We start from the raw sequence: 18,760 nt of genomic DNA, 5'->3' as shown, positions 1-18,760 counted from the left end.
GAATTTTATCTCTTACTTTTTTCGAAAATTTGATTTATTTTCATCAACGGTTAAAATTTTAGAATTTACAAAATAGTTTGAAAGATTGGCTTTGTTTGATTGGAGAAAAGAATAATTTTTTTTATGAAATAGAGGCTCTCCTTAAAAAGCTTATTTTATTTTCAAATCATCCAAGTTTGATCAAGCAGACTCTAATAAACTAAGGTTGCCAGATTGCCCGGTTTTATCCGGGTTTGCCGGAATATTTAATAATAAATTTAAGAACAGTCTTGCCCGGCCCGGTTGCTCGGATTTCATTGAAAAATGCCCGGATTTTGCCCGGATTTATTCACTTTATTTGGAAAACAACAAAAAAACCAACACCTCCAAAACGAAATTTTCCAGCAAGTTTTATAAAAATAATCATGAAAAGATTTTTGGAAGCCTAAAATACGGTTCAAAATCTATCGATGGGTTTTGATGAATTTTTTTTCTTTATTTTCTTTTTTTTTTCTTGAGGAATTTCTGAGTTTTGACTAAATTTGCCCGGATATTGCCCGGATTTATGGTCGTTAATTTGAAATCGAATGCCCGAATTTTGTCATGTTTTTATATAAAAATTGCCCGGTTTGTCTGGCCCGGATACGTGCTGGCAACCTTATAATAAACAAATTAATGAAAGCGGATTTTGCTCACCTTTTAGGTTTAGGACCAATTTTCTAAAGTTACGATTTAATAAGAAAACTTTTCTTGTAAAAGTGTTTTTTCCAATTCTTCAATTTTTTAAAAATAAATTTAATTCTAAAATAAGATCGTTAAAATCATATTCTCAGGTATGAAGCTTTTGCAACTTCATTTTTATTTGTTTTTTTTTCTTGATTTTCAAGCTCTCAAACTAGATTTTCAATTTTATGTGAAACTTAATCGAAATAAATAGAAACAAATTTGCAACCAATGATTTATGAAAAAAATGAAAAGTCGTATTTTTCTTCATGAACTTAATATGTATTTCCAAACATTTTGTATAATTTTTAAATGAAACAAAAATATATTGAATAGAGAGTTGATTTCTGAAGTTAATACTATTTCAATACTTCAATGAAAAGCAATAATATATTGCAATTGAAATAAACAAACTTTCACAATTCAGAGTGGACATTTTAATCAAAATTTTAAGGCTGGATTTCTCCTCAAAATTAAAAACATAATTGTGTAGATGAGCTAAAAATAGTATCGGCGAGATAGTGTGTGAATCTTGAAATCCAGCCGTGTTGGTAAAAAATTAGAAAAATGACCTCCGCTGCCTTGTTTCCGAGAAAATAGTCGAGTGATGACGAAATAGTTTTATCTCAACTAGGAAAAATTAAAACATAAAATTTATTTTGCCAAAATTTCAAAAACCACAAAAGGGGAGATATTTGGCCAAAAAAATCCTTTGGGTGATTTTCAAGAGAAAAAAACAGAAACGAGGAACGCTTTGAGGCATCCCTAAATCACGTTCGATTTAGCTGAAATTTTGTACAGGTTCAAAATGTATATGGTCGGTTTTCAAAATTCGATCATGAATTTTTTCCCATACATTCACAAAATAGATTTTACTTCCGTTTCCCCTTTTTATCAACCATATCTATACTTCTAGCCCCTAGGACGTGGCCGGCGCCGTTAATGACGTTTAAAGAGAGAGATGATTGCCTCGTTCATTCACGGAAAAGCAAACATTATTCATTGCATTGAACTAAGCCAGCGATCGTGGAACTCGGAGTGATTGTTAGAATTGGCAGAAGGTACATTTTGGATTTTACATTTTAAGGTGGATTTTAGTACTAAATCGAGTGGAATACACAACAACAATAATTCTAAAAGTATACGGAATCTATAACACTGGTGAATAATTCTTTTCGCAAATATAATTTATAAAAGATGTAATTTTCATCTCATTTTTTTTAAAGTAAAAAGAAATTTATTGTTCTGATATAGTTTTGCATTCTGTGATGGAAAATCAAGCGTCTAATGAAGTTTATATCACAAAAGGTATAAAATTATAACTGTTTAATTTAAAATTGGAAGGAGATGTTTAGCTTGTGCCATTATACATTACAGTTTGGTTTGCGCCCCGGATACAAAGGAAACAAGTCGGAAAATTATTCGGAACCAAGTCATTCAAAGGTTCCAGCATTTCCAGAATCATTCAAAAGATGATAGGTTTATGAGATGTAGAATTGAAAAAAATAATACGGTTAAAATTGATTAATTTGATCTTCGTTACAGCAATAACCGATTTTGACCGATTTTTCACAGTGGCGGATATCAGGGCAGAAATTATTCGGAGAAACTTTCGCATAAGAATTCAAGTGTGCAGGAGACGATATGATGTTCAGGAACCGAACGATTCGAATATGCTGGTGACGCTTTTTTGGAAAAAAAACATCACCATTCCAAGCATTGGATGCAACTAATCTTTGCAAAAACCTGAATATTAAACTAAGATATCTAATATTTGTGATAACAAATCTTAAAATTTACATCCCTTAATATTTTCGAACGACGGTTGAAATCATCAGATTGTGCATTGTTTTTATCCAAATTTATAAGCCTCAAAAACACAATCTTAAAAGTAAACCGTTTTATATCATAATATATGTTCCGTCTTCGTGCATAGTATTCAACACGAATTTCTATCGCTGATGTGAGAGTAAAATCTTGAGAATACTTTTCAATTCCGTTTGAACATTTGAATGAGAATTATAATTTGTTTTACCAGAAATGAGATTTAAAGCGCTAAGAAATCCAATACTGTAATCTATAACACACCATACCGAATTTGACTCCCAAAAATGTGTGGTATCACGATTACGATGTTGGTAAACACAAATCAGCTTTCTTCCCCATTTGCAAATTTATCCGGAATCACCATATCAATGAAAGTTAATCAACATCGGGCAATCGCCGAAGGCGCACGTTTACTTATTGTAATGGAAAGCATCTGATTAGCCGAAAATGCTCCAGTTCCCAGAGTCCAGTAATTAATAGTGCCCGCTAGTACAGTTTCGTTCCAACTCGATTTTCATTCCCTGTGCTATCGCTGGCCGAGGGAATGAATGAAGTGAAGGAAAAAAATACTAGCTAACAGAAAAAGAGGAAGCGCGAGAGCTAATCGAATCATGTCGGTCACCCTCGCCCGACTCAAGCATTCGTAGGCCTCCCTTGAAAATGGGTCCAGAAATTAGCGGGGGAAAAATCAAAAGTAGTTAAGAAATAGTTCCACCCGAGTGCTGAATGAGGTTTTGCAGACGATGGCGCGCGGCCTTTAGACTGAGACTGGATACGGTACGCGAGTTTTCTCAAAATAGTACCGAGAAGCAGATGCTTTCTTTTGGTCCAATGTGGTCCCATTCCCTGGCAGACTAAATCGGTTTGATATCAGGAATGCAGTTTGAAAAAAAGGAATTTAAATCTATTTCCTCATTAGAGTTTTTATTTTAGTTTCCAAATGTATTTGAGTGATAGCTGACCTACCCCAATATGCCGTCAATGTTTGAAACTTATAACTTAGAAAATACAGCCAGAAAATTCCAAATTATAACCTAATTTTAGATAATCACATAATGATAAAGCATCAACCATTATTGTTCCCTGCTGTGAGGTAGCAGCGTTAGAATATCTTCTACCCCGGGGTTGCTGACCCATGTCATAAGAGGCGACTTAATTCAGCAAAACTCTCAATTAATGGGGATGCACTCGGAATAGATTGGGACCATTCTCCTTCTAAGGATTACACACGAACGGAAATGGATTATGCAAACGGAACTGACCGAACCCCTCTATGGATCGTGAAATACGCAATAAACTTGGACTTTTCTAACGGAGCTTATTGGATGAAACCCGAGGTTGCCCAAAGTGTGCGCTCATGGGGTGCGAAAATGTCTCTATGGAAAGGCCGTGCTGTTGAAGTGGAAGGCTGGCGGGTCGAAAATGTGTCAGTTGCAAACGGTAGCCTGTGGGGTACCAGGACGCACCCCACAGTAATGAAGTCCTTCCTACGCTAAAGCAGGGCAGTGGACCGTATATTTCATTAGCTACTCGTGGGGCTAAATATGAACATAAACAACAACAACAACAACATCAAAACAGAAGGAACGTCGAGACCACTGACATTAGTTCGGACGAAGGAGGAGAAGGTAGAAGAACGCAGAAAGAGGTCTTTGCTAAGAGAGGACTCCTTAGGTCTCCTCTACTGGGCAAAGTGGTAAAGAAGCTTGGAAAGGAGATTGGCAAGGAGGTTGCCAAGGAAGTAGAGAAGCCCAGCCGCAGATGGGCTCACTGAAAACCTCAGTAAGTTCAGCATGATGAGCAGGTCGCAGTCGCAGGAAGAGTTGTACCAGGAGGATCAAAAATTTGTTTTTTTTAAGGCAGCCTACATGGTTGACAAGATGCAGGAGTTTGTGCGAAGTACCAACGCATACCAAGAACCTGGGTACCGAAATTGATGGTGCTTCTGCAGAGTGCCGTCAACGAACGAACGGAGCTGTTGCGGAAAGCTGAGGCTACGGAGAAGGAATTGGAGGATGCAAAGTTGGTTGCTTTTCAGGGACCTTCGAAGGAGTCCAAGCCAAGAAAAACAGCGAAAAGAGATCCTCAAAAAAAAAAAAAGAGGGGTACAGACTACGAGGATACTAACGGCGAGATCTTGGTAAGATCGTCACCAAAAAAAACGCACTCAAAATAACGAACTCCTCTTCGAGCAAAAAAAAAAAAGACTCAACGGTAAAGAGCAGCGACTTGAAGGAGCTTGTTGAAAGCACCGTAGAAGCGACTATCCGACCGCTAACACGTGTCGCATCTATTGAATGCAAGGACTTGGATAAGTTTACCACTGCAGAGGAGCTCGAGAAAGCACTCTTCAGCATACCTTCTTCATACCTACTTCAGCATAATCAACGAATAGCTATAAAACAAAGAAAGGCATATGGAGGAATGCAGATTGCGACGATTCGTCTCTCACCAATATCTGCCAACACACTACGGACGATAGGAAGTGTAAGAGTTGGATGGTCCGAAACAAATGCAACACTGCTTTAATTGCTAGGACTTTGGTCACCAATCCCAAAGTTCCGATCACAATGTTGCCGAAGATGTCTTGAAAAAGGAAAATTCGCTAAAGATTGCAAAAATAAACTTTTTTTTGTTTCGATTATAATCGTTTTAACATCTTTATGTCATTTGCGACATATATCACGATGCAGTTGGCGGACAGTCATTGAAAAACTAATCCGGTACAACTGTGATCCGGTACAACTGTGATCCGGTACAACTTGGGCTCGAACTCACGGACATCGGTTCAGGAAGCAAGTGACTCGCCAACTGAGCTATATCACAAGCCCCTAAATCAACCAAAATGCATGCTGTGTAAGCAGGCGGATGACATCGCCCACGAAACTGTTGGTTTGGACTGCCTGGCATACAAAAAGGTAAAGGTAAGCCAGTAAAATTGGATGTAATCCAGCTAAATCTGAACCATAGCGCGGTTGCACAGCTTCTGCTAGAGCAAACGGTAGGCGAAAAGAAATGCGATGTAACGTTATTGTCGGAACCATATCTATGGAATTTCGTCTGGAAATGGTACCTGGGCAGCAGTTAGGTCTGGCTTAGCTACTGTCTACGTCACAAGGCGTTTCCCCATTCAGTAGTTAGTTACGGGTCCTAGGAACGGATTCGTAATTGCAAAAATTAACGGAATCTTCTTCTGCAGCTGCTGCGCTCCACCGAGATGGACGATCGGGGAGTTTAACACAATGTTGGATGATCTCACAAACGAATTGACAGGAAGGGACCCTGAAGTAATATGAGGAGACTTCAACGCTTGGGCGCTTAACTGGGGTAGTAGGTGCAACAACGCTAAGAGCCACAGTCTACTAGAATCCTTCGCGAGACTGGAGGTTGAGCTGTGCAACACTGGATCTATCAGCACCTATCGCAAGCATGGAATACCAGACAGAACGTCAGTGATTGATATCACCTTTGCACACAGCGATCACCAGGCTATACGATAAATCTGGTGGCTGTAAAGCAACTGCCAGTCCATGAGCTGAGATGGAAGACCAAAGGAAGTGTGCACGGAAGCTATAAACATGAGGAAATCATCGCAGGTCCATAATGCTGAACAGCGGACGAAAATGATGGTAACGGTGTGCGACATTACCATGCCCAGAAGGAATATACCCAAGTAGTGGTGAAGACCAGCTTACTGGTGGACCTCAGAAATTGCTGAGCTTTGTACTAGCTGCCTAAAAGCCAGACGACGAGCTCAACGGGTTAGACTCGCAGCCAGCAGCCAGGGAGGCACTCAAGCGAGCTATTAGAACAAGCAGAGATAATTGTTACATAGTATTCTGCCGGAGCCAAGCCTATAGAGTTGAACTGGCGAGATTCGGTGGCCCAAGATAGCCGACCGAAAAGTTTCCGAAAAAAACTGAGAGAGATCATTGCACATCTTTTCCCGCAGCATGGCCCGACAAAGTGGCTACTTACCCCGTACGACGCGGGTGCTCATGACATCGAGCCAGTAACGAACGAAGAACTTGTGGCTATCGCTAAGAAACTTGCGGTGAATAAGGCCCCTGGTCCGGACGAAATCCCAAATGCAGTGCTGAAGGTGGCGGTACAGACCATTGCGAATACTTTCAGAGTGGTGCTACAAAAATGTCTCGACGAGGGATCTTTTCCCAATTCGTGGAAAACGGCGAAGTTGGTGCTACTACCGAAACCTGGGAAATCCCCAGGGCATCCATCATCATGCAGACCCTTTTGTGTGCTGAACAGCCTTGGTAAGCTACTGGTGAAAATGATGTTCAACAGACTTATTATCTACACAGAAGGCGGAACTGGACTGTTGGACAGACAGTTCGGTTTTCGGAAAGGGAGATGTGACAGAGTACGCGAAACGCGCATCTCAAAAGAAGCGAACTGGTGCTCGTCACTGCGCCATTGTGACGATCGACGTTAAGAGTGACTTCAACAATGCCAGCTGGGAAGCTATTGCCAAAGCGCTTCACAGGATGCGTGTTTCCAATATCTACCCTCTGGGTAATAGCAAGCTTCATCGAAAATCGAGTCCTGACGTACGAAACCGAAACTTAGCTACGATCTACTGCCCTAACAGCGGGTGTTCCACAGGGTTCCATACTCGGACCTGTGCTTTGGAATGCCATTATAATGGGATGTTAACGCTGAAACTACCAGCAGGAGTGCAGATAGTCGGATGCTCATGATCTGAGGCGAAACAATCGAGGAGGTAGAAGACCTTGCAACGGTGTCCGTAGAAAGGGTTGGCATCTGGATGGAAGGAGTTAAGCTTCAGATAGCCCACCATAAAACCGAAGTTCTGTACGTGACCAACAAAAGAGTAGTGCCACACAAGGAGATTACTGTTGGAGGGCAAACAACATCTTCGAAACAGCAGCTGAAATACCAAGGAGTAATGGTCGACAATAGCTCAAGTTTTGATGGGCATGTCGAATACTATTGTGAAAGTGCATCGAAAGTAATCGGTTTATTGACCAAGATAATGCCGAACTGCAATTGTCCAAAGAGTAGCAAGAGACGTCTCCTTGTGAGCGTAGCACTATCGAAACTACGATACGGAGGAGCGGCCTGGAGCTCCATCGAACAGCTAGAGCGCAACAGATCGAAATTACGGGTTTCTGTGCATACAGGACCATATCAGCAGATGTAGCTTTTGTCATCGCGGGCATGATTCCCATCGACATAGTTCTGGCTAAGGATAAGAAGTGTTACGAAGCGAGAGCTGGTAGAGAAGTGCGTACAGCTCAACGACCAGCGTCAATGCTCAAGCGGCAGGAGTAATGGGATGCATCGAACAACGCAAGATGGATGCATAGGCTAATCTCGCAATTTTCAGACTGGGTAAATCGGAAGTACATGACGCAGTTCCTTTCGGGTCATAAGTGCTTCAAGCAATGCCTTCATCGGGTTCGGAATGCATAGAAATGACGGAGGAATCGGCAGAATATGCTATGGTGAACGGAGAGAGAGAGCGGTAATCAAGCAAATTTGACAAGCTAAAGCAGGTCTTGGGCCTCGTATGATAATCACAATTTAAAAGCAACGCGATCTTAGGACCCTAATCTAGACTCATACGTGTAGTGGGACTTGAAAGGTCTTACGTACTCAGCTACGATCTTTCCTGCAAAAAAGGAAGCGGAAAAACCATCCGGGGTGGTCGTCACGGAATTCTAGCTTGGTAGTTTCTTAATTGGCCATGATTTGGGGTTAGAAATCCTACGGGAGTGGATGCTGTGACGGGTGCGAGTTACTTTGAAAGCGTTACCCAATCGGCACATGTCTCGGAGTCTTCTGTACCAGTATGAAATTGGCGAGAGAGAAAAAGGAGAAGGAGGGAAAAAGAGAAAGACGATAAAGGAAAAGTGAGAGATGTACAACTGCATAAGCACAGTCTACCCCTTGATGTAGTATCATAGGGTGAAATCAAGGGCATATCTGGTATTCGAAGCCTATTGCTCTTTTGCTCGCATTTTGATCCTGATTTTGTACCAGATCATCTTGAAGCTAACACTTATAAAAATGAGAAATGTAGAATTTACAACCAGGTTAAAAGCCGGGAATTGTGAGTTGATAAGGAATTGCCTAGGTCAAATTCTGAATGGTTTCCTAAACTCATGTTAGAGTTTATTTTAAACTAATAGTTGTTCCAGTTGCCAGTTATTAACAACACCAATATCACCATTACTGATTCTCATGACTATTCTATCCGAATTTTTATAGGATACTAGCTGACCCGTTGTGCTTTGCTACACCTTCCGGAAATAAATGTAATTTGTAAAAATTTATTCAAATTTAGATTTTAGAGAGCATTTTTTTTAAATCAAACCTCATCATACTTCAGAACCAACAACTTTGAAATGAGAGCTGCAGCTGCAGTTCTGAATTGCAATTCAAAGATGGTATATATTATTTATTGAAACTTGATCTCTAAACTCTTTTTTCAAGATCTGAAATTTGTACTCTGTACCCAAAAAAACTTTTTAAAATATGGTCCCTTCTTTGAAAAGCTCTTTATCTTAAATTAACATGGGAGCTCTCCCATCTTTTTCAATTTTGTCCCCCACTGCTTGAAGAAGGTAGGCAAATTTAACCGGCTCGATACCCAAACAGCACTTATCATGGTAATGAAAAATATATTAAATAAGTTATGTTTTAAATACAGTGCAAATTTGTGTTTTTTTTAAATAAATTTAGTACAGTAAACATATAAATATTTAAAAAAAAACCAGTTGCATCACTAAATAAGTTCTCAGCGTTTTTTTTTTATTTTCTCTTTGAAAGTCAAATATTCAAAAATGTTGGCAAAAACAAATTTCTAAGTTTACATTTGTCTCGTATATTGGGGCAAGTGTCAATGCAAAGCTTATTTACAGATGCGTCAGAGTAATGGCTTTAAAATGGATTTAATACGAATTCCTGTTTTTTGTTCTATCAAGTTTCACTGATCGATCTGCAGTATTCCTGCAATATAAATTTATGTTGGTTACTCCACTTTTAACGAATGCTGTTCAATATCCACTGCACTTTCAACATTCGGAATACCCCTTCTGGTCTTTCCACCATATTGCATCATTTTGAAAATGAATTTCTTAAAAGTTCGACGTTTGCCCTTGCCCCACCGTGTAAGTTGACAGAAAGGAATATTGTTTTTAACACTTTAAGGGTAAACTAAAAATTTCTTTTAAAAATTTTGCGTCCAGTTGAATATCAGTTCTAACTAAAGTCTCGCTTTTCAAAAACGAAGCGGATCAAAAGTCTCTTTTATGCAGCCATGTAATACAAAAACACTTTTCATGTTAAGTACGTACTTAAATTGGTATGTAAGCAAAAAGTACGATGGTTTTTTCAGAATTATTTAAAATAAAAAGCTCCCATTTTCATTTCTAGATTCGTTTCAGCTGTGTATTCGGGCCAAAGTAACAATTTCTAGAAGAAAACATAATTTTTAATTTTTTTTTAACAGAAAAAGTTGAACGTTTGAACATGTTCTGATGTTCCTTGAATGAAAAGTCGAATGCTGCCTACATTAACACGCACTAAATATTGAAGTATTTTTGCAAATCTTTCAATTGGTTTTGATTCGATTGATAAAATATCAATCCGTGTCACATCCAGGCGTCATTTATTACCACGTGCTGTGTACAAATCAAATAAGCAAGAAAAAAACACATCTAGGTTGCATATCGCCCCCACGTGTTTGAGAAACAGGCGCCTTATTGTTAAATTTTCCAGCAATCAATGAATAGTGTGCTTTGGTTACTATCCTCTTGCGACGACGTTTGTTCGCCCATGGAGACGAAAAACAAACCCCTCAAAGAAAATATGTTTGGTTGAGAAATACGCGCCAAAATATTCCTACTGATCAGTATGCTATGCCTGGGCTACTTTCCTTTGGCTCGCGACGCCTCGACCATAGAGACGAAAAACAAACCGCCCAAAGGAAAAAAAAATCTCAAGAAAATGGATGTCATGACTTTAATTTGTTTCGAAAAACTACAAATTTTGTATGGAAGCCCCCCTTCCCTTAAGTCGGATGGAGTTTTGACTATTACAGAAACCATCCCCGGCCTCAAAAACCCTCAGATGCCAATTTTGACGATGATCGGTTCAGTAGTTTCCGAGTCTATAGGGAACAGACAGACAGACAAACATTCATTTTTATATATATAGAAAAGAAAGCAGAGCCTATTGGAAACAAAAAGACAAACAAACAATGAAGCCATAGATTCATTTTCAAAACAAATCGGCAGTTATTGACAACAGTTAATGATGAACAACTTATAGCGTTTGTTTGTTTATGAAGTTTGCCACTGCTTGTGCCAGTGGAAAATAAACGGAACGCTATAAGCTTTAATGTTTCCCCCGAATAGAATGTCTAAGAATACCATACACATTTCTGGTTTGTGGTACGTTCTCTTCCTGTGGTCGTTTAGCCTAATGGCTAGCGTGTCTGGTTTGTAATCAGATGATCGGGGATCCAGTCGCCTCCAATAAGTTAGAGGTAATTTTGTAGGTTCACGGACGTTAAAATGTTACACACGAAGTAACAAAAATAGAATTGTAAACTCTACGAAGTATAAAAGAATGCAAAAATATTGCTACAGAGTATGAAAGATTGTAAACTCTAAGGAGTATTAACAGAAACGTTGGTCATATAGTGTTTGTAACTGGGGCATTATAGGACCTATTCTATAAGGCAGTTCCGAGTCGTGCTAAAAATAGCATCGGCGAAGAAATTGAGACTTTTTTATGTGGTCCTATCCTACCATAAGCGATCTCATGTCAAAAAATGTTACCATTACATATGAGAAGCAGGTAAGATGCGAAGATTTTTTTTTTAATTAAACAAATAAACTCACCGCTTCAATCTCCTTCTCGAACTTGACCGGCCGCAGCTTGCACAGCAACGCCCCCACGTAGACGGCATTGACCAGCAGAAACAAACCAGCCCACACCACCACATCCATAGTGCACTCGATCTGCCAGCCCCAGATGATCATCAGCACGCAGCCAATGATGACCACACATCGCAGCCAAAGCATCCCGAAGGGTCCATTCGGAGCGAGGAAGGCCAGAAAGAACAACCCATTCCCGATCTGGTAGTACAGGTGATGGGTTCTCCGCAGCGAGAAACACTCCATCAGGGTCCAGTCGGCTCGGTTGAAGAAGCTACTGAACCCAGTACCTCCTAGAACCGCCGGAATGGGACTGCCACTTCCGGGCGGGGCCAGGGACCGCACGTAAGTGGTATCGTTGCTGCCTCCGGGATGCGGCATCCGATGCTGCACCTCACTGGAGCCACCACCATTCAGATTTCCGGAAATGCCCGGAGGCGGACGGCTGTGACCGATGTGGCTGTGAGACATTTCCGAAGGATTGTTGCCAGCTGCTGATCCTCCTGGGCCACCATTCATGCCACTTCCACCCCCGCCATTCCAGTGATTCTTCTGAACGATATACTCGGACTTTGGCCCGTTTGGGCCACTGCCACCACTGGATAGCTGTACCTGTGGATGCTGCTGGTGTGATAGCTGTTGTTGATGCAGATGCTCATGTTGTTGTTGCTGCTGCTGCTGTTGATGCTCATGGGGGACACTTAGCGGACTGGTGGTGTCCACCAGGCCCAGAAGCAACGTCCAAGCTAGCAGAAGCATTTGGGCGCACTGATAACCGCTAAAAACCAACTGAAGACACGATCACACACTTCCGCTGGTAAAATGCCCTAATTAAAATTTCCCGATACGTTGAGATCCTTTCTACGTTTGCGTTTTCGCTTTTGGTACATTCAAAGGATGAAAATTTTCACTACTTTCTAAGATATTTTTGCGTTACGGAGATCAATGGATAAAGGCATTTGGCGGGAAAATTGAACTACTTTCTTCAGATCACACTGCACTGGGGTGCTTGTTGCTCTAACAAGAGGTAATCACATTATGGGGTGACACTTGAATTTATTAGAAAAATTTTAACACTTTCAAACACTCAACAATTTGTGACCTTTTCGGTTGCGTTGTTCGGGTACAGCCGTCTGCAATGAAAAGAGAATATAAAAATTAGTTAAGAGTTTCACTGGAGGTTTTCTGAGAATATTTTGTAATCGAAAGATAACGGTCTCAAAATTTCAGTGTATTAGGTGAAGATTGTACCGTTTTCAACTCTCAGTTTGTTTCAATTAAAAATTAATGGAAATTTTGTGAGGACATGGTTCAACATGTTGAGTCCTATTTTCCGCTGGTGGTGTTCGTGATATAATGTTCGTGATTTTACAAATTTTTTCAATTTTTGGAAAAACCTCCTCAAAAACAAACGTGTTTGTCGGCCGGCTTTTTGTACTGAAAATATTTGAGGTTATACTTCCCATCTCATTCGTACAAGCTTAGCAAGTGTACGTGAGAAATGTAGCGTACTCCGATCATAAGGATCTGCTGCATACGTATTTTATTGTATTTCAACAGAGTATTATCTGTCCGGGGTTTTTTTTTGAAAATCGAACCTTTGAACCTTCGAAATTTTGAACCTACGAAACCGAAACCAGGTCACGATTTACTGCCCTAATAGCGGGTGTTCCACAGGGTTCCATACTAGGACATGTGCTTTGGAATGCCATGTTTAATGAGGTGTTAATGCTGAAACTACCAGCAAGCGCTCAGATAGTCGAATTTGCAGACGGTATCGTGCATATGATCACCGGCGAAACAATCGAGGATGTTTTAAGAAGACCTTGCAGCTTGTAGAAAGGTTTGGCATCTGGGTGGAAAGAGTCAAGCTTCAGGTAGCCTTCGGTAAAACCAAAGTACTTTTCGTAATCTACAAAAGAGTTGTGTCGTATATGGAGATTACTGTCGGAGGACACACCTCATCTTCGAAGCAGCAAAAGCAATTCTAGCAGCTGAAATACCTTGGAGTAATGGTCGACAATCGCTTAAGTTTTGGTGCGCACGTCAAATACTGTTGTGATAGTGCGTCGAAAGTCATCGACTCATTGGCGTGGATTAAGCCGAACTGTCATGGTGCAAAGAGTGGCAAGAGACATCTCCTTACGAACGTTGCACTTGCAAACTGTTTACGATACGGAGGAGCGGCCTGGAGCTCTGCCCTAGAGGTAAAGCGTAAAAGATATAAATTACGGAGTACATATCAGCTGATAGCTATGCGAGTTTGAAACAGACTCTCGGCCTTACGCAAACAGTTATTCACAGGCGTACTTGGACAGTGCAATAAATTTGATCAGATTGGGTTTTACGTGGCGTCCAAAAACACAGGTATTCAAGGGTTTTTTAGATACCAAACGCTCTTGATAGAGAATTTAGAGATAAAAAAGAATGTCGAAGGCGGTTTTTAGATTGGAAAAGAGGTAGAGCATACCTACTAACACTACGCTGTCTTAAGTGTTGCTTCGGTACGTTTGAGGTGATGAATGCCCAGTAGACTAGTTCACTTTTCGGCTTTTTTCGCTGATCACAACGCCACTTACAGGGTTTGATCCTCATTCATTTTCAAGAACTCTGGCCGAATTTGAGCTCATTTGAGTAAGTTTCCAGCGTGCGCTAGGAGTTTTATTGAAAAAAGTCCATTTTTCTGGAAAATTTTCGTAGACGTGTTCTAGCAAGCTGTTGTTAATATAAAAGGATAATTTTATAGTGCTCGGTGATTGGTATGACAAGCATTCGTATGGACCTGTTTTAGATAATTGACTAAATCAAACCGGAAAAATTTAAAAATTCATAAACTACCAACTTTTACAGAAAATTTACTTACAAGTTAAGAGCTTAAAATCAGTAGTAAAAAGAAAAAATTTTTTTTCGATATTAACTTTTCATTAAAAGATAGCCTTATTTATAACCTTTAATTTGATGTATAACACTTAATTATCGCAACAGTACAAGCAAAGATATTCAAACATTCACATCACATTCTTTGAATCATAATGTTGTCTCCATTCAAGTTTTAGCATCATGCAACCTGCAAAACGTGGCATCAAGAGGACTTGCTTACAACTTGATCAAAGCGCGCGCTTTTTTTTAACTCCTGGCCCCGTCATGGGGTACTTGATTGAATAAAATATCCTTTCTTGTGCACAAGTTGGTGGGAGCAAACTTGAATGAAAAATATTTTATCAAATCAAATTTTTTGCATAGATATTTGAATAACTTTGCTAGCACTCTTGCGATCATTAAGTGTTATACATCAAATTAAAGGTTATAAATAAGGCTATCTTTTTATGAAAAGTTTATATCGAAAATATTTTTTTTCTATTTACTACTGATTTTAAGCTCTCAACTTGTAAGTAAATTTTCTGTAAAAGTTGGTAATTTATGAATTTTTAAATTTTTTCAGTTTGATTTTGTCGATTATCTAAAACAGGTCCATACGAATGCTTGTCATACCAATCACCGAGCACTATAAAGTTATCATTTTATATTAACAACAGCTTGCTAGAACACATCTACGAAAATTTTCCAGAAAAATGGACTTTTTTCAATAAAACTCCTAGCGCACGCCGGAAACTTACTCAAATGAGCTCAAATTTGGCCAGAGTACTTGAAAATGAATGAGGATCAAACCATGTAAGTGGCGTTGCGATCAGCGAAAAAAGCCGAAAAGTGAACTAGTCTAATGCCCAGCGAAGTTCATCAGGGTCCAACGAACCACATGATTTAAGCAAAATGGCGCATCCTAACTGAATAAGGCTGATTTCACAAGGGCTGCTACGTTGATCAATGATTACAATGCCCTCTTCTTAGTCGACTCGAGTGAGTTTGGGTGGGGTTTCCTGTTAGACTATACTGGAAGGTGGTTCCTGAACCTAGAATTAGTTTTCGACCAGACAAACGGAATAGCACGGATCTCGAGAACAAACTGGAGAGAGAATCACAGGGATCGTAAAATGTTTGGCGGGCAATGTCGTTGGGAATTGTCATGATCGTATTAGTGATTGGACGCAAAAATCGTAAATTCACTGTGGGTTCACCAGTTTATCAAGTGGTTCAGAAATGGAATCCATGATCTCTTGCGTTTATCAGTCGTTAGCAACACAGGAGCAGTGTTGACATAGTGCGGCGTACCCATTGATCGAACAACAACAAAATCTGAAACCAAACATCAGTTGGATTGGAATTCGACCACGTGACTTTGGGCTTTGGTGGTGGCATCTAGAAAAGAAATCCGAAGTAACCAGCCTAAGTCTAAAGCTCGAGCGTCAGCTAGGTCTGAAGCCCAAATCTTAAGACTGTGACTCAAGCCCACATTCGAAGCCGGTCCTGAAGCCGAACCTCAAGCTCAAGTCCGAAGCCAAACCTTATATTCAAATTTAAAGCATAAATCCGAAGCAAAACGTCTGCACGTGCCTCAAGCTCAAGATGTCCAGGAAGTAAAACGACCCCAAAATAGCCCTTCCCTCTGTTTAAGTTCCTAGTATTCCTTTCAAGCAAAAGCCGAATAGTGACATCGTCGGCATGGATTTCGCATTGAGAAACTAACGGTGGACGTTATCCCCCAAATCGGTCATCTTGAGATTTCCTCTGATTTGTTACAAAACATCGGTGTCTGTTTTTCGACTTTCTCAAACTATATCTTCATGGTTTCATGGTTTCATGGTAGCTGGGCAACAAGTTGAGAAAGTGGAGTGCCTCCAGTATCTTGGTAGCCAGATAACGGCTGATGGTAGTACCAGGAAAGACATCGAAACCCGGATCAGAAAGGCCCGTTTTGCATTTGCGAGTCTCCGAAACATCTGGCGGTCACACCAGATCTCTCTACGAACGAAAATCCGAATCTGCAACTCAAAAGTCAAATCCGCATTACTGTACGGGTGCGAAACTTGGTCCACACATGCGGTGACGACGCGAAAACTGCAAGTATTAGTAAACCGCTGCCTGCGGAATATCTGAACTGTCGACGAGAATCTTAACTGGGACCAGGTGAAGACGCTGGCTCCGGATGGTCAACAGTGGAAATTTTTTACCACGGCCCTATGCACCGAAGGATCGGCGCGGGATCATTAAGTAAGTAAGTAAAACTATCTCTTCCCACGGGTATGCTTCATCTTCCTGGTTTTACTGAGAACTTAAGACTCTGCCACGTTCATATCACTTGAATCGCTGCTTGACTTCGTTTGAGCGTGAAACTCGTCTTCAGCTTGAATTTCCTTCAGTTCAAGACAAGTTTTCCGATCATTTCCTTTCTCTCGTTTACAGTCCCTTTGATTGAAGTTCTTTTATATAAACTCTCTCTTTCATCACTCGAAGTAAATTCGCCTGTGCCATGACGAAGTTGCTCAAGAATTAACCATCGGGACTATCGCTTTCCCTTGCAATTCTTGATGTTCACTGGATTGGTGATGAAACACCCAAGCCACCTTCCATTGTCGGGGATTGAATTTCCTAAACATCTCTTCAGCAAACTATCTCTTTTGGGGGCCTTGCACCTTCGAAGACCCAAACTCAGAGGTGTAGACGAAGGACCAGACAAATTGAGAGCGATCATCAACGAGCTGTTCCCACAGCATGATGTTACCCGCTGGCCAATATTCCAGTACGACTGAGACACCAGCATAGAGGAGACGATTACGGTGGATGAACTTCGTGAAATGGCCAATCCTTATCGGACGGCATTCCGAAATTTGCTTTGAAGGCCGCGATCAGGGAGTTACCCGAAATGTTCCGGTCATCATTGCGACGATAGGTGACGGATCGGTCGCAGAAATTAGTCCATCTGCCAAAACCGGATAAGCCTCCAGAAGACCTATTGGCGTACCTGCTGATCTGCTCACTGGACACAGCGGGTAAGGTCCTGGAGAAGGTGATTCAGAACCGTATCTGTACAGGCTTGTGGAAATTTACTTCCCCAGACAACCAGAAGTCGTATTTTCTTTTACAGATTACATCGTATAGAATGTTATTTATACTCATTCTCGTATATCTGCACCTACAATGTGCGGTCCATGCATGTTCTTTATCGTATTTAATAGCATTGCATGATTTTATTGCGACAAGATGTATTTATGTACATATGAACTCGACCATTGTGTACGACAATTCGCAAAAAAATCCGTCAAACGAACGATATACGGTGATCAGCCCTGATTGAGAGATTTTGTCGTGCTATGCATAAAATAATTCGAAATAAAAAACGTATATAACTGCATTGATTCGTAATAATGTGCATGCAATCGTATACCTTTGCAAATTATTTCGCATGTCTGATTTTCGTAAAACGTATTTGCTGGCAATCGTAAAAGAATACAAAAAAGTTCAATAAAATCGTTTATGATAATGGCACATCGATGATTGGAATCGTATTAAAGGAGGCTTCAAAATGTTGGTCTATTTTTAGATCATCGATGACGTGTTCTACGATTTAAAGGATTTAAGTTATAGAAATATACGATTTGCTTTTGGTTTAATGCCTTTGAAGCAAATCCCCTTGAATTTATATATTCCAGATAGCGTCGAGGAACCATCATGAGCTGCTGATCGAATCGTCAGGGGATCAAGTCCAGGTGCTAGCAATAAATTCATGAACGTGGAAAAAATCAGTAATCAGGCAAATAATAAATGTGTACGATATAAACTTGAATTTGACAGCAAAAAAAAACACATTCCTTTGAAACAATCTTATTTTTATTATTTTTTGGGGATGATTAAACCAATTGGTTTAAAATTCCAAAAAAAATATTTTTTTTTCAACTGACGGAAAATGAGAGCCCTGCACTCAAGTCGCAAAAGACGACCAAATAAGTCGTCAAACTTTCCATATTGTAACGAAAAATGTCGTATATTACAACCTCAATCATCTATATGATGATGTGAGTTGTCATAGTATATTCCAAAAAGAATCAGGGTAGTCGTAAATGATGCGCATGACAAGTCGTGCAAATCGTAATTTAATATAATCCAATTCAAGAATATGTTCGCTTATGTACCTATATGGCCTCCAAAATGATACGTATATACTGGTTTTGCCACATTATATACGATATGTTTACACGTATATTTGCACGTATATTTGCGTTGCAAATTCGAAATACCCACCAAATGGTTGTCTGGGTCCACAATCGTCAACCACAGTATATGACCGGTGAGGGCATACGGACACAAGAGGTCTCGGTAGGTGTGCCACAGCAGTCAATACTTAGCCTGAACTTGTAAGCTTTGCGGATGATGTAGTCCTCTTGGCGAGAGGCTCTTCGACAGCGGAG

At 40.2% G+C, this 18,760-nt stretch overlaps 1 protein-coding gene across 7 annotated transcripts in view; it reads right to left on the bottom strand.

Moving 5' to 3' along the window:
- LOC129739507 (blood vessel epicardial substance) overlaps positions 1–18,760 on the bottom strand; it is a 289,213-nt gene that overhangs the window by 199,985 nt on the left and 70,468 nt on the right. For all 7 annotated transcript variants that reach the window (XR_008735880.1, XR_008735881.1, XR_008735882.1 and 4 more), the window contains exon 2: positions 11,421–12,589. Coding sequence is in view for 4 of the 7 variants with exons in the window: in XM_055730977.1 (XP_055586952.1) it covers positions 11,421–12,215 (795 nt within the window). In the remaining 3 variants the exon portion in view is untranslated. The remainder of the gene's footprint in view (positions 1–11,420; positions 12,590–18,760) is intronic.

The sequence above is a fragment of the Uranotaenia lowii genome, chromosome 1 (assembly GCF_029784155.1).
Source record: "Uranotaenia lowii strain MFRU-FL chromosome 1, ASM2978415v1, whole genome shotgun sequence".
Classification (NCBI taxonomy): Eukaryota; Metazoa; Arthropoda; class Insecta; order Diptera; family Culicidae; genus Uranotaenia; species Uranotaenia lowii.
This window is presented reverse-complemented; position numbering and strand designations above follow the sequence as displayed.